At 44.3% G+C, this 24111-nt stretch overlaps 1 protein-coding gene across 1 annotated transcript in view; it reads left to right on the forward strand.

The window, feature by feature from the left end:
• Window positions 1–24111, forward strand: part of RREB1 (ras responsive element binding protein 1) — a 137164-nt gene that overhangs the window by 47788 nt on the left and 65265 nt on the right. Inside the window, exons 3-4 of the mRNA XM_054381975.1 lie at window positions 16140–16342; window positions 23958–24047. Of these exons, the coding sequence (XP_054237950.1) occupies window positions 16140–16342; window positions 23958–24047 (293 nt within the window). The remainder of the gene's footprint in view (window positions 1–16139; window positions 16343–23957; window positions 24048–24111) is intronic.

Consider the following 24111-nt stretch of genomic DNA (forward strand, 5'->3'; position numbering starts at 1 on the left):
CTGAACGAGGAAAGAAAGTGCCTTGATGTTAAGTTTGCAAATTTGGAGAAGGCCATTCAAAGATCCCTTTCTTCTAAAATCCACTGTGGAGACTTCCCAAATTTAGCTTGACAAGAAGCTGTTGGACCACAACTCAAGTTAAAAACCCAGTTCTGCTACCGTACTTTCTTGGTTGTTTGCTCACTGAGCATTGACAGCTTGCTGTATGTGATACATGGCAGCTGATTTTTGTCCTAGCTGTAGCCTTTCATACCAGAATGTCTTTTCCCTTGGATGGATTTTACTGGACTAAACATATTTGCATAATTTTGGGATGAAGAGGAACTTTTCTTAGATATGTAATGGAATGAGACACAGGGGTTAATGGGGGGAATGGGGAGAGAGGGAGGAGTCTGGTGGGTTTTCCTTTTTTTTTTTTTTTTTTTTTTTTTTTACTAGAGGCATCAGGCTCCTCCCCATAGCGAGGGAGAGCATAGTACATCCAACTTAAAGACCTTTAAAGTACATGCTGAAATGGATGCTGGGAAGATACAGTACAGTGCTTGGGCACAACTCCAAGGCTCCCAAGGCAAGTAATATTTAAACAAGCTGAACAGCCCCTTTAGGCAAGCAGCAGGAAATCCAGTACTGAGCTTTGTGTTGTTGCGTGGTCAGCAGAAGATAAAAGCTCAGGCTATGCAGCTGGGGTTCCCTCCTATCACTGGATGGCAAACTGTTAAGAGAAGATAAAAGGACAGAAAAGAACAGGGGGTCGCCTTATTGAAAAGCATTCCTTCATTTTTTAAGCTGTAGAAGTACTTTGAAATATGTTGAGCTTGACATAAGTCAGAAGCAGCTCCATCGGCAGCTCTTGTGTGTGTTGGAGCTTTTCAGTCAGTCGGCAGGCAAAAGGTGAACTTGTCCCTGAGCTTCCCGAGAGATAAATGTTTAACATGGGTAGGAGTGTGATACCCATAGCTGCCTCACAGTGGGCAGGAGCTTCCCAGAACTTTTTTTTTAGGAGCAGTACATGTAATGGTGGGACTGCTGCTGGCTGGGAGGTTCATTCCGAAATGCAACCAGCATTCAGCTGCCTTTCCAGGTCATGCTTTCCACAGCCAATCCTTGGTTAGGGACTATTTTAATAGCGAGGAAGAGAATTTAGAAAAATGAATTGCCAGTTCAAATTGTCTAATCATTATTTACTCTGTCTCTCCCCTCCTTCTCACCTCCTTTTTTTTTTTCCCTGCATCACAGCACTGGTGTCCTGGGAAAGAAAATGCTTCAGAGCATTTGTTAGCAATTTAGCAGCCAGTACGTGCTCAAATTTGGGCTTTCTGAGATCTGTGTTGGCCATATGTAGGCAAAATGCATTATTTCCTAGTTCCAGTAGAAGGGAACACAAATTTGCAGTTCCTCAGATAGTGTTTCTTCAGTCTAGTGGGACTTAAATTTGTGCAGCCTTTTTGTTTTGGTAAGACGGTTAACTGGCCTCCCTAGGGTGCCTAACTGCTTATCAGGAACTAATCAGTCCCCTGGGACATGAAGGGATGAAACATTGCCAAGATAGAGCCTGTGACTTCCCCCAGAGGTGTGATAACCCTCCCAATTACCCCACCCTTCAGGGAGCTTGCTCACTGCTATTTTAAAGACCTCATTACTTCAAAAACGATCTTGCAAGGTTTTAAGGGAATATGTTTGCTGGGGAACCTCTGAGCTTGTCAGCTCTTGTCTTTTTAATGTCAAATCTGTACTGAATAATGTGTCAAGTTCTGTGTGAAATGTGATGAACAAGTTGCTGCTGCCACTTGTGTTATGAAGGTGCCTACCTTCATTGCCTCCAGACCCAAAGACATGAGAAAATGGACAGTTTCTGTCACTAGGTAGGGATGGCAAAATCTTACAGCTTCAGAAACCCCCTTTGAAGTTTAGATGAAGGAAGGAGTGAAACAAATGTTACTGTCCTCTAATTTTCGGTAGAAAGATAGTTGCACATTGCTCTGTGTGAAATGAGCAAATTTTCAACTTAGAGCGAAAAATAATTTATTTAGCTGGTGGTTTTGCTTCTGTTCTCCTTTTACTGTCTTGTTTCAACTCATTCAAATACATACTTATCTGCTGCCATACCAGCAGCATTGCTTAGGACAAGGGACAGTGGATACAAAATGGAACCCGGGAGGTTCCATCTGGTTATGAGGAAAATCTTTGCTGTGAGGGTGTTGGAGCCCTGGGTCAGGCTGTCCAGAGATGTTGCGAGTCTCCTCTGGGTTGATTCCAAACCCATCTGGACATTGCGATCCTGGACAACCTGCTGTGGGTGACCCTGCTTTAGCAGGGAGGTTCAACTAGGTATTTCCAGAGGTCCTTTCCAACACCCACCATTCTATGAAAACTATAAGGCAAGGTGATTTCAATTTTAGAATGAAATGAAAGCGGCTGCATGGGTATGTACAATAAAAGTGACTGAGAAAATGTTCATGTGGAAGCATCACTCCTCAAAAGTATGAGTTTTGGTACCATAGCTCTGGTTCCGATATCTCAGTGTTACTTCACTGTGTACATGTAGGAAAGTAATTAGTCAAGCCTTCACTGGCAAGCTCTTGCTGTCCCACTGCAGAAATTGGGGTGGGAGTGAGTGGGTGCACAGGCTACCTGGTTAATTTTTTAATTGTCATTCATTTTTCTCTCTGGTGATTGCTTGCAGCTACTACTTTGGGTTGAACCTGTGCATAATTCATATTAGGTAGTTTCAGGCTAATATGTTGGTATATTATGTGTCAATGAGAGTTAGCAGAAGTAAATGAGTTTCCCTTTTCTTACATGAATTGTGGGAAGAACTGCCAGTCTCATCTGTTTGATAGCAGCATAGGAAGCACTAGTGCTGGAATTGGTTTTTTGGAAGTGGAGGGTGGTTTTGGACTAGCAGCAGACATTTTTTGGCTGGAAGAATAGCAACTTTGAAACTTCACTTACTGAAGAAACCTGTTCACAGTTTTGTTTGTTTTTTGTGTGTGTTTTTTTTTTTTTCCCCAGCGTTCCTGAAATAAACTTCCTGCAATTCTTTGCAGAGTGCAGGTGTCTGGACTCCCCCCTTTACTCATGGTCGCCTGTGCAGCCCATCAGGCGACTGAAGGCTGTACCTAAAATTCTGCCGGCAGTGCAAGCACACTGAAATGGTCTTGATCTAGTACGGTGGACACCTTGTACAGCTACAGGCTGTAGCATCCCTGAGTGTTGTGTTCCAGGAGTCTACACCTGTCGAGGACTGCCTGGAATAGAAAAAGGAAAGCTGCAGAGATTGTAAGCTGCTGCTTGATCCGTGTGGCTGTTGTGCCGAGGAGCATCAGAACTTTGCTGGATGGATCCGACAGCTCATTGCAGAGTAGAGGGTCAGTCTTGCTTGGTATTTGCAGTTCTTAACATTAGTAGATTTTATTTTTTGTTGTTGTTTGCTTTGATTTTATATTTTTCTCTGTGTGCATAGAGGATTGCAGCCTCACAACCAGAATGTTCATGTTCAGGAAACTTAAGGCTGTTCTACTGAAGGGCTTTGAAGATCAGCAGTTGTTTCCTCCAGGGCTTACAGCATTGTTGGGAGGAACCAGTTGCTGCAGAAGTCTTCAGGCCTGTCCTTCTGACTTGGTGATTCCTTAACTCACCAGCACGTGGATTATGCTGTTTACAGACTGTCTGAGCTATATGATGACCTCCATGGATTCCTCATGAGCTCTTCCAAGGCTGGGCCTGTGTGCTTTGTAAAATCCTTTAGAAATGCCTGCTGGGCTTCTAAAGTCCCAGAGCAAAAGGCTATACACTACAAGGAACTTGGAACATCAGCAGCGGGATATGGCTGTGGATGAAGAGGGAGTTGGGTGTGTGTATATGCAGTTCTTGTTTTGAAAAATACATCTTTTATTATTTCAAGTCAGAGATATGTCATTCCTGAGAAGGCTTCTTGGGCTCATCTGATGAAACTGAGGGACTTTTGAATTCCATGAGAAATTGTTGAACTGGATCTCTCTGCCCTTTTTTTTTGCCTTTGTGTTGCAGTCCATGAAAATTAACACATGCTGTTTCATTTTTTTCAGCGTGCAGAAAGCACCTCCCACAGGTTAGTTTCATTGGGTGTTCTTAAAAATAGAAAGAAAGTTCTTAGTGAAGAATGCTATTGGCAAGGAGCTGCTTAACGTTTTCCTGGTGGCTTTCTTGTGAGGCTCTCAACTCAGAGAAGTTTACCAGCATCATCTACTGCTGTAATTAATTTGCCTAACTAAAGCAGGAAGGGGTCTTTGTATTGCCCAATTTAGAGTTCTGCAACCAACCCTGAAGGCTATCTGTCCAGCTAGTGTAAGCTGGTGGGTGTGATCACAGGACTGTGGCAACTTGTTCTTCAGGGGTGGGAGAAAGATGTTTTTTTCAAGGCCGAGTTCTCCTTTCACCTGGAGGAAACAATAAACCTCAGTTTGAGTGATTTGTTCTGCTCTGGCATGTATGTATCTAGAATAACCCCAGGTAAAATGAAACAGCTAGGTTGTGTCTTAACTATGGTTCAAAATAACAGAGAATGGCAACCAATGGTCATCTGTGCTTAATATCATGTGGAAATGATGTAGATGTGTATCTGTTTCTGGTTCTTGGCAGGCTGCATGAGGCGGTTGACTTGAGAACTGTTCGTACCTCACAGGGTGCAGTGCCAGGGTTGCCTTTGGCTTATAGTTTTGCTGAGGGTCTGCCTGCTGTGGAGACGCAAGCTAGGAAGGAGCACCGCAGGTTGTCTTGCTTGTGAGAAAGCTCTGTAGCCACTTTGGATGTTGCTGTTCAAGGCTGACATTAAAAATGCCTCCCCTGGGGTGGATGGGATGGTTGTACAGCACCCTTTATTCCAGCACATCCCTCTTTCCTCCCCATGGCATGTGTTTTCCCCCTGTTAAATTTCAAGCTAGAACTTTTCAATTAAAAAATCTGGGTTGGGGGTGGTGGTGGTGTATGTGTTCCTGAACATTTTAAATTGTCTTGATGATAGATATTTTTTGTTTGGAGAGTGTGACAAGGGGAGAATAGTTCCTGTGCTGACCAGGAGCAGAAGACAGGAAGATAATGATGTTAACAAGGTGGGGGAGAAAAGGAGGTATTTGTTTAGAAAAAGCCTAGTCACTAGAGCCTGTGGAGCACAGGAACCCTGCTGATAACACAGATGAAATAGTCTGCCTCTTTCCTAACTTTAGAGGAGTGGAGCTTTGTAATAAATGGCTGCCATGTGGCAGCTGTCTCCCAGCTTCGTGAGTTTGGCAGTAGTTAATCTTGTCAGCAAGTCATGCTCCCTGGAAAAGAGCAGCCAGAAGAACTGCAAATTCTGGAATCATTCTCTCTTCAAAATATTTGCATGTTGAATCCCTCTATGCTTAAAATGAGTTTGGTATTAAAGATGGAGGTTCTCATCTTTAAGCAGCACTGAAGTACAATGGAGTTGGCTCTTACATAAAATGTTAGAAATGGTGAGATGTTGCGATTCTTTTCCCTCCTTAAGAAAGAAAGGAAAAAAAAAATTAGTTTTGGAAGGTATATGTTCCAGGGTACAAAATGTGCTGTGTAGAGAAGGGTTGGTCTGTGTTGCTGTTCCTGTGTGTTAAGAAATTACAGACTGAGCTTCTGAGATCATGATTATCCTTAAAAGCATGAGGCTTTAAAATTAATTTGTTCACTCCAATTTGCTTTTTGTATTTTGCTGAGCATCTAACGTTTCTGTCCTTCCTCCACAAGCTGGAAGAACTTTTACTTCAAAACAAAAGAGTTAAAATTCAAACTTTGACTTAAAATCTCAAACTGTGATGGTTGACAATGCTACCGCCAGGAAATGAGTTTTAATCCACATAGGATCTACTGTTTGTTTTCTTACACAGTGCATCATTTTACTGCATTATCTTGTGAGATGCAAAGTGCTATGGTGTGCTACCTGGTATGGTGTTTCAAGCAGAGAGAATGCTGGCATCTCCCACAAAGGATGTGTTGGGGACTCTGCAGTAAGTGAACCAATGTTGTCCTTGGGTTTGCCTGTGTAGTGGAATTTACTAGCATGTGGATGCAGTTACAGCGGTGCAACGCCATGTGGGACATGGCTGCTCCACAAGGAAAGATTCTTTTCCTGGTTTAGCTTAGCCTGTTTCCAGAACGGTTTTTGTAACACTACCCATGCGTTCAGGGCCCTCAGTGAAGCTGTGTCCTGGAGGAATTGGATCACAACCAGGGTACCTCACAAGAAGCAGGGCACTGGCACAGGAGATCTTCTCTGTCTTCCTCAGCATACTTCATTCTGCCTCTCTAATCCCTCTTTAACCCATCCTGGCCATGTGTGAAGAGCAAGTGTGAGAGGGTGAAACGTTTGGTTGTTTCTTCCTCCAGAGATTTGCTTTAAACCTTCACCTTGAGTTATGGGTCCAAAGCTCCCCTTGGCTGAGCTGCTGGCCATCAGGGTGAGGGACAGGCCCCCTCTTCCTCCCTCTCTGACAGCTGCAGGTGCCAACTGCCAGCAAGCAGCCTGGCTGCATGGTTTTGTGGCTTTTCTTCTTCTCATCATTACTGTTCCTTCTTGTTTCCATCATGCTGTGTGGAGGAACAACCAGATGGATTGTATCCTCTCAGGGTACAGGGTGGGTGCCTGGGCATTTGCGCTGTTGGTTTGTATGGCACAGGAGCCCCTGTTTTTCAGTGACACTAGAGGCTATTGATGACGGGCTGGGGCTGTGCTGCTGCTGCACAGATGCTTGCTCTTGGCCCACCTTAAAAGGACAAGATATCCTGTGGTTTAGACTGGCCATATATTGTTTGGGATGTCAGCATCTCCGTCACAGCTACCCAGCTGAGCCCAGCTTTGCCCTCCCCGCATCCCTGCAGCCTCTCCTCAGCTGGAGCCAAGGGGAGCTGTAATTTGGACTATTCGGAGGGGAGATTGCTTTTCTTCTCTGTTACTCCTCAGAAATGTTTTCCAGCTGGTATCCCAAGTGCAATTCATCTAGCTCACCCCTCAGGCTCTTGGACAAGTATCTCATTCCCTCAGCACAGTGCTTGCTTGGCCATGTAGGTGATGGGACATCAACCTATAGCTTCTTCCTTACTCAGGGTTTTAAGCTAACTGAGTTTGGCAGGGCAAAGCAAAAATGAAAAAAATCACCTAACCAAACTGACAGAGCTACATTTTAGATTGTTTTTGTCACTTGTCCCCTCTTGCTTGTCTGAGGCAGAAGCAGTAGATGAAGTTTTGTGTCCCTGGGCTGTGCTTTGTTGGGGTTGGTGGAGTCCCCCCACAGGAAGCCATGCCTCCTCTTCCTCAGGAGACACATGTAATCGAGGTGCCCACTGGTCCATGCTTCATCATTCCTCTGCCTCTCCACTCTCTGGCCATGTCCTCACCTCCTTCAGGGCTGTGTGGGTGGTGGTGGCTTAGTGCTCAGCATGACACTGCTTGTCTGACCCGTTCCCACCTTCACAAGGCACCTTCACCCTCCTGCTGAGGGAAGAGCTTTCAGGGTCTGCTTCCCCTGGCCCCTGGCTCTGCTCTGTGTTCCCACCCTCTCTTATGCTGCATCCCAAAGCTGTCCCCTCACCCGGTGGGATGTGAGCCAGCCCTGGCCTGAGGGACAGATGTGGCAGCTGGAGCGGGGAAGGCTGATCGTTGTGGGGAGAGACCCCGGGCTGTGTGCCAAAGAGCACCACCCCGCTGCGGCTGGTGCCAGCCCTGGGTGCGGGGCACAGGACGCAAAGGGACTTTCTCGGGTCGCCACTTCATCTAAGGCAAATAAGCTGGAGTCAAAGCCAAGAAACACATTGACTTCCTGGAACTCAGCGAGCCGTCCGCACAGCTGTCCCCACTCCCCAAACACATGCAAAGCAGAGCTTATAAAGACAGACAGTATTGCTTTTGTGACCCTCCTCAGCCAGCTGGGAGGGTGCAGAGTCGGCATGTGCCAGGTAAAGCCTAAGGCCCATCTTGTCCCACGTTCCCCCTCTGTCGTCATGTTCCTGGTGGCTGGGGGGAGCCAGGCCCCCTCCTCACTGGCCTCCCAAGGGCTGCATGAGCAGGCAGGGATGAGGATGGAGGGGTGTTTGCAGTTGTCTACACAAGGAGTGGAGGGATGTCTGCTTACAGCCACTTCGTTACTTTGCTGTTGCCCTGACGATATTTTTTCATGTGTCTAAAAGTGGTGTTCCACTTTTAGCCATCCACGTTTCTTAAGCTGTCTTCAAATCTCGGTGTCCTTTTTGCTTGAGCAAACTCTCAACACAGACTGCAATTTGGTGACAAAGGCTTCCTGGAGGGCCAGGTGCTCACTCACAAGCTCATAGGAATAGTGAGGAACAGCTCATGGATACTTCTTAGGTTAAGAGGGAAGGAGGGCTAAGTCTTTATAAAGATCTCAAAATTAATCAGGAGCTGTGACTTCATCATCAGTTGAGCCAAAAATGTCGTCACAGGTTATTGCAGCTCTTGCAGTGCTATGTGTTTTGTGTAGCACTGCTGTCCCCAAGGATGGCAGTGCTTGTTGGGAGCTTGGGGCAGGCTTAGATCAAACCCTCTGAAGTGCAGAGAGAGACCTGGGCTTTCCTGCTGGGAGTACAGAAGGCCACTGGGTTTTGCTTTCGCTCTTGAAGGTGGCACAGCATGTGCCTCGTGTCTCCTTTTGTAGCCCAGCACAACCGCAGCCTCCTGCATGAGGGCTGTTCCCGCAGCACACAGCACTTGCAAACGGAGCACACCTGGGTACCCTGTTCATTAGCAAGTCGAGCATAGGGCCAAGAGGATTGATACAATGTACTTTATATTAATTTTTTGTATTAAGGCTGCCTGGTATGTCCATACATTGCTGTAAAACAGTTGGTACTGCTTTAGTAGAGCTTCCTTGTTTTCAGTGCATTACATCAACATAATACCAGAGTATCACGGTGAATCAGACCTGCTGTTCGCTTAAGGCATTAACTAAGTTCAAATTCTTTATGGAGAGATGCTTTTGGTCATCCAAACCAAAGTCCTGAAGACTGTTAGTGGTCTGTAAGTCATCAGAAGGTGATTTTCAAAACTACATAAAAACTGAATGTACATGTGTAGCCCATCATGCAAGCAAGGAAATAAATCTGGAGTAAATATTCAATGTTGAAAATTTAGCCTGTCGAGTGTTGTAGCAACACTAAACAAAGTAATCTGAAAGTATGAAGGTTGTCTTGTTCTTCTTTGGTGCTACTTCCTCTGCTTCATCCTCAAAGCAGAAGGTGGTCCCTAGCTCAGTTTTAAATCACCATGAGTATGTGCCTCACTTGTTCGTTCTGTGTCTTGTGTTAGGTAAGAAAAGGCACATGGGTTTTGGGGATTTATAGGATTATTTTAGGAAGCAAAATATTTTATGTGGCAGCAAAGTATTATGTGTGAGCTAACAAAGGTAACACAATTGTATTGCTAATGGCTCAGAGACGGGTGGTCTGTCTTCTAGAGCTCAGAGAGCACCTTTCAGGAGGGGTTCTTTCTTTTGGTTCTTGCCTTTGAGAGTTTTTGTTTGGTTTGTTTTTTTTTTCTCTAGAGGAAAACATTAGTTACAGGTACAAGTTCAAAACATTTGGGGTAACATTCTTAGTTTTTGCCAAATGCTGAATGAAAGAATAGCAACTAGCTCCTCCCATGACACTATCTTTCTCTTTATGCTTCTCTTTCTTTTTTATTTTTGTCTTTCTTTTTGTGCTTGTCTTCCTCTCTCCATAGGCAGCTCTGTGCTGGTGCTCCAGCAGTGGTGACAGTGAGGTGATGCTGCCAGTATAATTCTCTGCATTTGGGGTGCTGAGTCAGCACCAACACTTCAGTAGCAAGGGCAGAGTTGGTATTAGAAAGGTCAGTTGGGAAAACTCCTTTTAATTTTGTTTTCCTTTACCTTGAGGCAATGCTTCAAATAATGTTAACCCTTTTCTCTTCCAACATAACACCTTTTCACCTCCCTTTTCCCTTCCTCCGAGTTTTGATGCAAAATCACATTCAAAATGTAGCACGGGTGACTGAACACATCTCTTAGGGTGAGAGTGTCCAGTTGTGCTTGGAAGTGTCACTGTGGACTCTGGGAGTAAAATCTACTTCTCTGTGTAGAAACTTAGTAGGAAACCGGTGCATCAGGAGCAGTTTGGAGCATGTTGTAGCAATTCTTACGTATTATAATCTCTACGGTAAACAGTAAACTTTGTTTATTCAAATGTGATATCCCTCTTTGAAGTTCTGTTCTCATCTAAATTGGTATATGAAGGTCTGGCCTTCATTTAAATGATTCTTGGGGATTTTTTTCTACAAGTTAAGAAAAAAAACACTAATGGGAAAGCCTTCAATAAGCTAATAGCATTGCTAAGATAGAAATGATGAATATGGCTCAGGATTCCTGTCTGGTCCTCATGGGAAAAAGTGGTTTGAAATGCATGTGCACATTGCTACAACTGTCATTTGTTTCCCCTGATTGTCCTTCCCTCTCCCCATGTCTTGTGGTATGTACTGTGGCATATTTAATGAAACCAATAGAAGTATTTGGCTCAGAGTGTTAATATTCCCCTAGCCCAATTAGCACATGGCTTCTACTTTAATGTGGACTTCTTTTTTGAATGTCAGAACAATGAGCATCTTTGTGCTACACACCAGGTTTTCCCCCTTCTTGAATGTATTGTGTGTTGCTTCCTATCTGTTCCAAAGGGAGGGCTCATGTGCGAAAGGTAGTTGAGCAAACTGGAGCAGGGACTTGTACCAGTACTCAGGGGCTGGGACGTGTCACTCCATGCTGCTGTAGCTGCCTCTCAACAGCAAGTCAAGTGACTATGACTCTGAAGACTCATCAATTCTTCTCCTTTATTCTTCCTTCCCCTGTGGCCCGTGTTCTCCATTTTCCTTCGTCCATAGTGCTCTTCACTAGAAGCAGCAGCTGCTAATGTTGTCAGTGGTCTGGTCTTAAGAAAATTAAATACACATCAGAGAAGGGGGGAAGTAACTGTTGATGGGCTCAGCTTTAACGTACAGTAGAGTCACACTTTATCCCAGAGGAGGAAATAGGTCTAGCAAGTGTCTTCCTGTACAGACTGCATGGGAAGCAACAATGTTGTTTGCTTTTTATTTAAGCTCTCTCCTTTCTCAGTGACTCTGCCTGACTTAGCTGTTGCTGCGGGACATCGGAGTGGACCTCTGGCAGAAATAGGAGTTAAAGGCCCTTAGGGTTCTTCTGTGAGATTGTGGTTGCCCCTTATTGATGGTCTCAGCAACATAATCGGACAGAGGGGACACAAGACCAGGTCTCAGTGTAGCTGTGCAAAGAGGACTGCTGTCTTGTTTCGCTTGGTCTCATGTCCCCCTCACCTCGTCAGCACTCTCACTGTGCTCCTTGCTTTCTGCTTTTCCTCCTTTTCACAGAGGACTGTGACACTGGGGGGTGTCTTCAGAGCAGAAGCTGACTTGAATGCTTGTGACCACTTCCCTGTTTCCTAGTGGCTTGGATCTGATGTTGAATGCAACCTGAGGCTGCACTGTTTGCCAGCCTATTTCCTGTTTGTCCTCTTTCCTGGAGGTCTTTGTTTTCTTTTGGGGAGAGGGAGGAAGAAGTCTCCATCAGCATGACCTCCAAGCAGGGGCACTTGGTGTGAGCTGAAAAGGTTTGCCTCCCTTAAGGAAGCCTGGCATAGTGCATCTGTGCTGGTCTTACTGCCTGTCTGATTCCCTGGGTTTCATAGGTGCTGTGGAAATAAACCCGCTTCCCAAACCTCAATGATGCATTTATTAAAAGAATAATTAAAAAAAGGGGCAGAAAAAAAAAAAACAAACAAAAAACTGCAAGAGAGACCTCTCAGTGTGTTCCTGCCTAAAGGCTCTCTGCCACGGGTTTTCCCACAGGAAAGAGAGATTTGGCCCAGTATTCTTATTGTTTCTATATCCTACTGCAAATAGAAAGTTACGCTGTTCAAATCAGTGTTTGCTATGTGCAGTTGCCTTTGTTTCAGTGATGTATTTTCACTTCATGCAAGAGAGTGGAAGATAAATATGCAAATAAACCAATGCAACAATAATACCTGTTTTTGCACAAATTAAGTTGTGATTTTTCAGCTGCTTCCAAAATAGGACATTTTTAATAATACAGAAGATGTTTTCTTTAAGCAAGATCTGTGACTATGCATCTTCCTTTGTACTAGCAGGAAGATCTTGACATTCATAAGTAAAATAGCTGTCGGTTCACAGAAATTGTGAAAGACTGTAATAGCCCAATACAGAGTTTGCCTCCTGAAAGAAGCTGGCAGGTGCTTCAAAAACAGGAGGTAGGCTTGAAGACGTGTGTACATCTACCTGCCTCTTCTCTTTGTAATAAACACATTTTCACTGTTAGTAAAAGCAGCACAAGGAATTCTAACCCTTGTTTCTCTGGAAAGCTTCTCAGCAATCTTAAATATGGGAGTCTTCACAGTGACACAGTAGATTGACTTTTTCCAGGGTGAATCAGTGGTAATACTGATGCCCTAGGTATTGACTGAAAGAGGAATGAATAGGTCTACTTGGGAAGAGAGAGTTGTTTTGTTTGATTGGATTCTTTAAGAACTAAAGCACTTAATTTGAATTGTTTTCAGGGAAATCTGTCCCAATGATTTAAAGTAGTCCTTATTTTTGGTGGTACGAAGCAGGTACACCAAGCAACTTAGAAGATTTACATAAGCCAGTCTCAAAAATAACTCTTTTTCACTTACTCTATTCAAAATTAAGTCAGCCACCACATAAGAGGTTATAAAAAAGATCAAGGGAGAAAAAAAAAAGAAAAAAAAACGCCAGCTGTGCTACTCTTGAGTAAAATAGACCCTTCTTAAAAGCAAGGTATGAAAAGCGGCTCTCTACAGCTCCCTGAAAGGAGGTTGTAGCAAGATGAGGGTTGGTCTATTCTCTCAGGTAACAACAGGATGAGAGGAAATGGCCTCAAGTTGTGTGAGGGGAGGCTTAGGATGAATATTAGAAGAAACTTCTTCCCTCAAAGCTCTGGAACAAGCTGCCCAGGGGAGTGGTGAAATCACTGTCCATGGAAGTGTTCAAAACAATGTGTATATGTAGCACTTACTGACATGGTTTAGTGGTGGACTTGTCAGTGTTGGATTAACAGTTAGACTCAATGATCTTGGAGGACTTTTCCAGCCTTTATGATTCTATAAAAGTAACAGCAAAGTTACAATAGTTGAGGACGAACGAAGCGAAGACAAACGAATAAACAACTGGCATAATTACTGGAGAAAATACAGTAGGATTGGTGCTTGGCCTCACCTTGGGTCAAGAAATCCCTGCGTTACCAGGACCAGTAGTGTTTTCTTAGCAGAAAAATACAAAACAGACTAGGGAAGTGTTACCTTGATTCATTCTGAACAGCATAAAGATCTTCTTGCCTGGTTTTGAAGATGCAATGTTTGTTAAGTCAGTGTTATCCAGAGCCTTAAACACTAGGCTTAGCTGGGTCCTAGGTTTTGTTTCTATGCCTGTGCTGGCTCACTGTGTCAGAACATCAGTGCACTGCTACTAAGAGGGTTAGTGGTTAAATGTAGGAAGCCTGAATCTGCTGCTTTGTCCCTGTGTGAAATGAGGAACTACTGCTTGACACAAGCTGGGCCCTTTCTCTGCCTCCCTTTTCTTGTGCGCTCTAAAATGTCAGTAGTTGGGAGAAGGTACTTACTATTTGCAAATGCTGTTCAAACAACATTTGAGGTGTGTACTTTGATTGATTTGCATGTCATCCTTGAGAATATGCTATTTTTTTAAAGGAGGAAACTTTGGTTAAACAGTGGTTTGAGGCCGAGGGCCTCTGATTTCAGAAAAAAAAGAGAATCTGTGTTAGGTTTGCTGGATAGGATTTGGAAATCTGAGATGTTGAAATGTCCATAGTGTGTTCAGTTCCAGAGTGAAATAACTATGGGAGGTTATGAAGGTGTATTTCACCTTTAAAAATGTAGGTTTCCACGTTACAAATAACCTTTTCCAGAGGCTATCTCCATGGGCACTGCGAGCAGAGATTTCCTCTTTCCTCTGTGTCAGTCGTTCCTCATCACCTCTAAAATGATGTTTAACTGCCCTGTCGTTGGCCAGCCAGAACAGGCATCCTTCCTGAAACCCCAACAATAGCATGATAAGTTTGTGGTTCAAGAAAGGGGGGTGGAGAAATTCTGTTAGCAGATACAGTGGTTGCTTATGTCTTCAGCTCATCTGGAAACCTTGGGCAGTAGGTGTGAGGAATGTACTGAATGGTCCCAGAAACCCCAGCAGTCATTTCAGCACTGCCAGAAGGAAGAAAAAGGTCACCATCAATACGTGTATTGGAGGAAATGGTAATCCTCCAAGAAGGAAAAGGAGGAGGACTATTTGTATGAAATTTAATTACTTAAATTTTCTAGCTGTGGAATATTCTTCCAACTTCTTATCCAAATGTCAATACCATCAGGGATGTGCTGGCTCACTCATTCCTCTCCCTCAGCTCATCTTGGTGGTTGAACACTGGGGACCAAGCCAGTAAGGGTTTCCTTCCTTTGTTTGCCCAGGTTTCACCAGTAGCATCTAGCAGCCCTGTGGCCAGCCACTGTTGGGAGTGGACACTTGGCTGCGCTGGCACTGTTGAGGTGCTTCTGTCCAATCAGGAGAGCCATCAAACTAAAGGGTTGTAGTCTTGTATTTTGCTAAAATGACTTCCAGAAAAATTGACTCCTTTTCTCTTTTTCCCTTCTCTCTCATGCAGTGCTAGAGGGTGCTGCTGAAGAAGAGGCTGAAGAGCCAGACGCTACTGTACCTACTACACTAAGCAACCAAGAAAAAAGCTGCAGTCAGTCAGGGAATAACAATGAAGGTAACTGGTTTGACTAGCTCTGGGTGACTGTAATTAGGACATTGATTGAGGCTTGTAAAAACATTTCTTACCTGTCCATATCTCTTATTTGTATGAAGAGTGTTAGATACACTGAGCATGAGTGCTGGTGCATAGATTTCTTTCCCCATCCCTAAGCTTTTTCTGTCTGAAAAGTATGGAATAGGTTGAGCAGAAACATGGGCACGTACTTAACTACCACAGCAGGCTTCCAAATTAAGTTTTTCCTTGCTCCCAGTAACTTGGCACCACATTACTTAGCCTCAAAAAACCACCTGTTGATAATGCTCAAGCTGATGCAGAGATAAATATTTTCCTCTTTGTTCACCCTCACATCCTCTTGTGTTACAGTGATTTTTCTCACAAGACAAATTAAAATTCTGTGCTTTCCACCAGAAGTGACAGTAGATTTACAGGGTGCTCCTGTTTGTTTGGAAGCTTTCTTTGGGCGAAAAGGATTGTTTAGTCTAAAAGTGTTTTGCATATCAGACCTGTAAAGATGAACATTGAAGGCCTTATCTGTGTGCTCAACACGGTATGTTGAGAAAGCAGAGATGAGATTTCAGGTGTGTTTCGAATTTGATATCTGTTTGAGGTAGGAGCATCTCTGCTACATGCAGAATGTGGTGCAGAAGTCTGAAGCTGATCAGCTTTGGCTGTGATCCATGGACTAACCTGGCTTGGTAGACCAGAAAGAAAAAAAAAAACTACACAGATACTATCTGTGGCAGTAAAGAGACATTTGGGGGGGACTTGGAGGTTTGTTTTGGTTGCATGTTTGGTAATTTAGCTTTTTCTGCATACAGAGCTGGTTTAAGCTAGGCTAGAAAGAGAACCCAAAACCCTACACCATGTTTCTAATGCCTTAATTGTGCAGCTCTGCTTACAGCACGTGCTTTTTTGAATGGTTGTGCTTGCCAGAGCATGCATTCATCAGTACTGCTCTACTAGTTTGTGGTGATTACCAGGTACCACGAAAACACCATTTTACAGTAAGAGAGTTTCAGGTAAATGACTCTGTAAGCCCCATACCGAATTAAGGTTCAAAAATGAAGAGAACGTTAGTGTCCTATCAGAAGAAGTGTGCATCTTCTCCTATGCGTTCCAGTATCAGAAACTTGTCCTGTCACAAGAATTCTAGTTATCATGGGATGTTGCCTGGGTTCTGTGATGCTTGAGCAGAGTGTGATGAGTTAGAGGCAGATGAAAATACTGTGATTTGATTGTTTGGGTTGGGGTGTTTTTGGCAACTCCTATTTATGTCTTTGGTTTTAATTCCAGAGAAGCAGCTGGAAAGCTTAAACAGCTACAAGGTATCACCAAGTTCACCAAACAGTTTGGACGGACCAGACTTGTCCTCCATTGATGCCATGATGTCAGCAGTGATGAATGTGGGGAAGATCACTGAAAATGGTGGGAACTCTCAAAATGTCAAATCCCCCACAAAGTCTCCTGCACCAAATCGGATTGGCAGGAGGAACCAGGTATGTTTCTATGTGCAGGGAAGGTGAAGGGGAGACGAGCAGCTGCATGGGAAGTGCTAACACGTAGTTGTATTTCTCTGATTGCTTTGCCTTTTTTTTCAGTGGGAATTTCTTGCCTCCACCATTGCTCCTCTGCGTGTGTTTTCTAGTGGCTCTCCAGAACATAACTTCAGAAAACTGGGAGTCAGATGAAAAACATGTGCAAGCATGAGCTCTGATGTCATACAACGATGAGCTTGTCTGGCAGATACCAGTAGCAGTGGCCAGGTGCCTAAGAACTGCTACTTCTTCCCTGCTGCATCTTTTCTTCTGGCTCTTTCATTCACCTGATCTGTTGGGGGACCAGTTCGCTTAATGAAACTAGGAGAAAGGAAGTAGTTCAGAGAGGAGCAGAGCAGTGGGCTTCAGTTACCTTTTGTGTGGGACCCCTTGTGAGGTATATGGGAATATCACATCTCCAGAGAAGATCCAAGTGATTTAAGGTTAAAGGTGGTGCTAGAACAAAACATCCATCAGGACACTCAGTACACATGTGTGGTGTAAGGTGCCCTTACTTCATTGTTATTAAAACAATGAAGAACGATTGCAGAATGCTTTGTACACATCTCAGAGAGCAAGCACCTGTAGCTTTTATCAAGTTATTTTTTCCATTTGCCAGTTGATGGCACCAGTTCATAGTAACATTTATCTAAACGAGTAAAAGGACAGAGTTGTATCAATTAAAGCTGTGACATTTTATGTTTTTCTCCTGCTGAGCCAAGCCCTACCAATAGAGGTGCTGCAGAATATCAAGAAATGCCCCAAATCCCTGTGTCCATTTGACTGTAGAGCTTATCTGGATCACAGGATGTTAGGGGTTGGAAGGAACCTCTGGAGATCTTCGAGTCCAACCCCCCTGCTAGGGCACGGAGAATTTATAAATGAATCAATCTGCAACAGGGACCAGAAAGGTTGCGAGGCATGACTCGTGATGTCCCTATAGTAGTTTATTAATAGCTTGCTGAGTAGCTGCACGGTTGACAGACTGACGACTTGTCTTGGATTTTTTTGCTTGAAAGGAGTTAAAAGCCATTCACTGTCAAGATTCTTAAATGGAGAGTCTGGGCAGTATACAGGCAGCTGTGTGGGATTTTAATGTCTAGGACCTGGAGTGTTCCCACTTCAGGACTGCCCTGGTCCCTTGTTTTCATCATGTGAGGTGAGGCACTGGAGTTGAGGCCAGTGTCAGTGGCAGTGCTGTTACACAGCTGTCCTCCAGGACACCATGTGGCTTGGCTTCAGGGAAGTTTGTTAAGCATTGGTGACCTTTATTCCACCTGATACTTCAATGGGCATTGAATCAAAGGAAGCTTGAGAGTAAATGTGACAGGATTAAGAGGGATTCTTACAGCATAAAAATAAACAAATACATCAAAAACATAGAAAGTAGTGTGACCAGCCGGATCAGGAAAGTGATTGTTCCCCTTTACTTGACACTAGTGAGGCCACACCTTGAGTACTGTGTTTAGTTTTGGGCTCCTCACTCCAAGAACGACATTGAGGTACTCAAGCAGTTCCAGAGAAGGGCAATGAAGTTGATGAAGGGTCTGGTGAACAGATCTGGTGAGGAGCAGCTGAAAGAACTAGGGTTGCTTATCCTGGAGAAATGGAGGGTCAGGCAAGACCTTCTTGCTCTCTACAGCTTCCTGAAAGGAAGTTGGAGCAATGTGGGTGTTGGTCTCTTCTCCCTAGGAACAAGTAATAGGACAACAGGTAAGGTCCTCAAGTTGTACCACGGGAGTTCTAAATTGGATATTAGAAGAAACTTCTTCACTTAGAGGGTTCTCAAACACTGGAATGCAGTCCCCAGGGAGTTAGTTGAATCTTCTCTGTGATAGGACAAGAGGCAGTGAATGTAAACTGCAGCACAGGAAGTTCCACCTCAACATGAGGAAAAACTTCTTTACTGTAAGGGTCATGGGGCACTGGAACAGGCTCCCCAGGGAGGTTGTGGAGTCTCCTTCTCTGGAGACTTTGAAGAGCCATCTGGATGCGTTCCTGTGTGACCTGCGCTGGATTATATGGTCCTGTTCTGGCAGGGGGATTGGAGTTGGTGATTTCCAGAGGTCCCTTCCAACCCCTAACATCCTGTGATGCTGTGATCCATCCCTGAAGAATTTTTGGAAGACGCAGCAATGTGGTGCAGAGGGACATGGTTTATCCTCAGACTTGGTAGAATTAGATAATGGTTGGACTTGATGATCTTAAAGGCCTTTTCCAACCAAAAGGATTCAGTGATTCTAAATAGCTTATTTGTTTTTAGGCTGAAAGATCGTTATAGCCAGAGGGGTAAATGGCTTCATTACTGAGAAAATAGAAGTGAGATGTGAGATATTAAGTGGGAATGAGTCTGGTCAGCAGCCTCTAACACAACGAATTTCCACTTCCAGCAAAGCAGAATTGAAAGCACTGAATTGTTTCAGTGTGTAGCAGTGCACAGCTTATGGATTCTGCTCAGAATGTGCCCCTTATTATAATATTTAAAGGATAATAACAGTTAAGCTAGTTTTCTGGGTCTGACTGCTGTTTCTCATGAGTTGGCAGCAAAATGTTTTCCCCTGAACCTTTGTCCCAAAGTCTGTGGTTCTCTTTATAACACTGACCTTATCTTGGCTCTAGTCTACCCATAGTCTAATAAACACGTTCTCACATCAGGCAGCATCCATTTTAACTTCTCATTTGCTTTGCTTGGGAAGAACATGAAAATTGTGACAAGGGTGTTTCTTTGAGCTGCAAATAAAAAAAAATAGACTTACAGCAGAACTCTAAAAACATTCGCCATCAGCTGGAGGAAGAGCAGCGGCACTTAGTAAAAGTAGTAGCTAACAAATTACCTGCTAATTTTCTCGTTCAGTTCAGGAAGTATGTTTTCACCAGCTTACCTCCAGTGGAGGAGCTAAATGGTAATGTGTTAAATTCACAAGTGGGGCTGCTCTTATGATTGGGTTGCCGATGGCTTTTGGTCTGAACTGGGTCAGTCAACAGCATTCCTGTTGGAGCTACCCTGGATTTGCTTGGGCTGTGTTACGGTATGTGGCATGTACCCTGGGTTACTGCTGGAGAAAGTTTGGGTTTTAGTTAATAATCAACCCCAGATTCAATACTAATCAACTCTGACTGAGCTGTAGTGTGTTTCTGAGCTTTGCTTCAAGGTGAACCAGTAATTACTCTATCTTCTGTTAATTTGCTGTTTCAAAGAGTGGGCAGGAAAGGAGGCTTGGAAACAATCAACTGCATCATGTAGAACTGCAGGGTTGGATTTTTGCAGGGGGTGGTGGAGAGAACCCCCCCAGCAAGCAGGTTGATAATTTCACAGAAACTTCCCAGGGATTAAACACCATCTAAAGTGTCTGCACAGCTGCATGGGTTTTCTTGGTGGCATAGTGTGTTTGTTCTCTGTCCTGAGACAACTTGCATAGGGTTGCAGCATAATTTGAGGTGAACATTACTCCACAGACATGTTGCTGCATCTCCCTGCAGAGAAGGACCTGGGAGTGCTGGTGAACAATAAGTTGACCATGAGCCAGCAATATGCCCTTGTGGCCAAAGTGGCCAGTGGTACTCTGGGATGTATTACAAAGAGTTTGACCAGCAGGTCAAGAGTGGTTCTCCTCCTTCTCTACTCAGCCCTAGTGAGACTGGACCTGGAGTATTGCATTCAGTTCTGGGCTCCCCAGTATGAGAGGGACAGGGGACTACTGGAGAGAGCCCAATGGAGGGACATGAAGATGATTCATTGAATCATGAAATGGTTTGGATTGGAAGGGACCTTAAAGATCATGTAGTTTCAACTTCTGTGCCATGGGCAGTGATGTCTTCTACTATACCAGGTTGTTGAAGGCCCTGTCCAACCTGTTCTTGAGCACTTTCATGGAAAGGCACTTAAACTTCCCTGAGCAACCGAGTCTAATGTCTCACCACCCTGGCTGTAAAGAATTTCATCCTAATATCCAGCCTAAATCTACCCTCTTCCAGCTTAAAGCCATTATCCCTCATCCTATCACTACAATTCCTTGTAAAAAGTCCCTCCCCGCTTTTCTTGTTTCCCTTTATGTTCCTAGCCAAATTTAATTCTCTCTGTGTTTCAGCTTTCCTAACCTGTTCTCTGGCTGCTTGGACAATTTCTTTGTAATCCTCCCAGTTACGACTGTTCTTGTTTCCACTCCCTAAGGACTTTTTTTTTTTTTTTGCCAAAGTAAGTCCACTAGCATCTTGTCCATCTAAGCCAACCTCCTGGCGTTCTTGTCTGCCACCTTCTTTCTCGGGATGCACTGCTCCTGGGCTTGGAGGAGATGGTCCTTGAGTATTTACCAGCTTTCTTGAGCCTCTCTTCACTCCAGGGATTTATCCCTTGACATTCTGCCAAGCAGATCCCTGAAGAGGATGAAGTCTGCTCTCTTGAAGTCCAGAGTAGTGAGCTTGCTTCACAATCTCTTTGACACATTGAGGATCTTAAATTCTATCATTTCATGCTCGCTACAGCCGAGGCTGCCCATAAGTTTCACATCACTTACCAACCCCTCCTTGTTGGTGAGGACAAGGTCCATGATAGCACCTTTTCTTGTGGGTTCATTTACCACTCGGAGGAGGAAGTTATCAACAATACAGTCCAGGAACCTCTTAGATTGCCAGTGCCCTGCTGTGTTGTCCTCCCAACGGATATCAAGGTGGTTGGAATCTTCCATAAAGACCAGGTCTTGTCAATGTGAAGCTGGTCTTTGCTGTTTATAGAGGGCTTCATCCACTCTGTATTCCTGTTCAGGTGGCCTGTAGCAGATCCCGCTATGGTGTCTCCTTCCTTTGCCTTCCCTTCAGCCCTCACCCATAAGCTCTTTGCCAGCTCTTCATCCATCCCCATGTGGAGCTCCATGGACTCCACTTGGTCATTGATGTACAGTGCAACACACCCTCCCCTTATCCCCTGCCTGTTTTTCCTGAAGAGCTTGTAACTGTCTGTTCCTGTGCTCCAGCTGTGAGAGCCATCCCACCACATCTCAGTGATGCCAATGACATCATAGCCCTGCAGGCGTGCACACGTCTGTAACTCTTCTTGCTGGTTCCCCATGCTGTGTGTGTTAGTGTAAAGGCATTTAAGTTGGGCCCCCTTTGAAGATGATTTACTGACTGGAGTTCCCTTACCCTGCACTTCAGGTGCTCCCTTCTCAGCCGGTGATCTGAGTCCAGGCCCAGGGTGCCTATTAGTATCATTTGGCTTGATGAGGATCTCTTCCCCAGGCAACCCTAGTTGAAAGCCCTCCTCACTAGAGGGCTTTAAACAATTAGGGGACTGCAGCTAGCACCTGTCTTACGAGGAGAGGCTGAGAGACCTGGGGATGTATACCCGGGAGAAGACTGGGAAGGGATCTTCTCAATGCATTTAAATACCTACAGGGTGGAGGTCAAGAGAATGGGGCTGAGCTCTTTTCAGTAGTGCCTGGTGGTTGGACAAGGGACAGTGGGTACAAGCTGGAACACAGGAGATTTCACTTGAACTTAAGGAAAAAAGTCTTTATTTTGGGAGGATCAGAGCACTGGACCAGGCTGCCCAGAGAGACTGTGGAGTCTCCTTTTATGGAGACATTAAAAACCTGCCTGGACATGTTCCTGTGCAACCTCATACAGGTGTACCTGCATTAGAAGGGGATTAGACTAGATCTCCAGCAGTCCCCTCCAACCCCTACCATTCTGTGAGTCTGTGAAAATTAAAGCTGTGTAAGTTGAATGGAATGAGTGTGTAGATAAAACTGGAGAGGAGGAGTACTGGGATAATGCATTTTAGTTTTCTGAGGGTGTTCAGACTTCATCTTGTCAGCCTTTCTTCCTTGCTTTCTAACATTTTGTGTGTTAGACCTTGGCCTGTGTGTGCAGCCTACAGTGATTAACTTTGGGATGGGGAGCCCTGGGATACAGAGATGTACAAGAGAAACAGTAGAGAGGAGTGGGAGAACCTAATCATTGCAGTCCTGATCCTTGCAGATGTAAAGTCACCAAGTTTTTGTTTACTTAGTTGAAAAGGGAAGACAGCTCTTTATCCATGTCCACAGGCTGCTGAAGTTAACAGAAAACGATCACAGCCCTACTTTTGAAAACACAGCATTAGATTTTAATTAGGAAGCTCTCTTTCTCAAATCATGTAGGAGAGAATCTTGCTTTACTGAGCCTTAAAAAGGCCTTTCTCTAACACTGTGTCAGCATCTTCCCTCATAACATGCCAGAGAATTTGTCACAGAGACTTGGGTTAGTCATTCTCAGTCTTCTTAACAAATGCTTGTGTTGGAAAAGTGATGAGGGAAAGAGTTACGCAGCAAGAGGCGATACCCATTAAGCCCCTCTCAACTAAAGAGCTACTGAGAATGGGTTTTATTTTGTGCTTGTTTTCATGGTTTTACTAATGGTACTTAAAGTAGCCAGCAAAGAGGTTGAGTAGAGCATGTCCTTTTGGCATGAATATTACCCTTTCCCATCAGTCATGCAGAGACAGTAGTTAACAGGTGATGGATCCATCTAACTAGTGATTTGCATTGTTCTACAGAAAAGTGAAGTTTAACTTTTCAGTGCCAGGCTATCTTCCTTATTGTGGTGGTTTGAGGTTCCAACTCACCACATTTATGATATGCAGGCGTTGGTGCAGAAGCCACACCTGGGCTTCCTGGTGAGGTGGTGAAAATAACCTTTCAGTCATGCAGTAACCATTCTTGTGAACAAGTCAGGCAAGCCTTTGGTTCCTCTGAGAGTACCATTTTCTTTGTGGCTGAAAGAGTGGTGGCTTTGCTCAGTGTTTCAGGGGCACATTTAAATCAGACTGAGCTCTCTGGTCCACTTTATTGTTTGCACTCATGGTTTGGCCGTGGTTCCTCCTGATCCTCACCTGGGTGGAGAATAACCAGGTTTACGATGTGTTCTTTTTTGAGTCACGTACACTTCTGCATTGTCACTGCTTCCTTGCTATGATGTCATCAGATCTTGCAAGCTTGAGAAGGGTTGGGTCTAGCTGGTGTGCCTGAATGGGATGCTTCCAGGAGAAACAAAAGATGCAAAGGGAAGTGGTGCTGGTGATTCAGTAAATGCCTCTTTTCTGAGTCAGCAGTGAAGCAGAACATACAGCCTCTAGAAGAGGGCACTGAGCCTAGTGCCTGCCATTGGGATGGGGTGGAATATCTGAAGTTCCAGCAACTTGTGCTTGTTAAAGACCTTTTGGGAAAATCAGTGGCATTTGCCCACATGTTCTGGCATCTTTCCAGGACTTACTTTCTGCTCATCTAAATTCCTCCTGGCAGGTTGAGCTGGTTGCAATAATTGCTTTCGGTTCCTGTCCTAAATTGCTACTGCTGAGGATCCATGTGCTGTTAAAACAGCTGCTGCTCTTCTACAGTAGTTGAAATGGTCCTTGTTTAGAAATTCAGAAGTTTCTGAAACTTCCTTGAGGGATCTCTCAGGATGATGAATGTATACATGCAAGTTATGTTAGCGGTGGTACTTTAGGATGTGTAATACTTTTTACATCCCCTGCGGTATCAGCTTTTGAGTTCTTTTTATATCAATATTCCTTCTGATTTGTTTTGTTTTTTACTCACAGGAAACAAAAGAAGAGAAGTCTTCCTATACCTGTCCTCTATGTGAAAAGATTTGCACTACACAGCACCAGTTAACTATGCACATTCGTCAGGTATGTGGAGTACAGGCTCTTGATTCCTGACTTTTGTTATTAAATGTCTGGCTTGCATTTTGCA

This window comes from Indicator indicator, chromosome 6 (assembly GCF_027791375.1).
Source record: "Indicator indicator isolate 239-I01 chromosome 6, UM_Iind_1.1, whole genome shotgun sequence".
NCBI lineage: Eukaryota > Metazoa > Chordata > Aves > Piciformes > Indicatoridae > Indicator > Indicator indicator.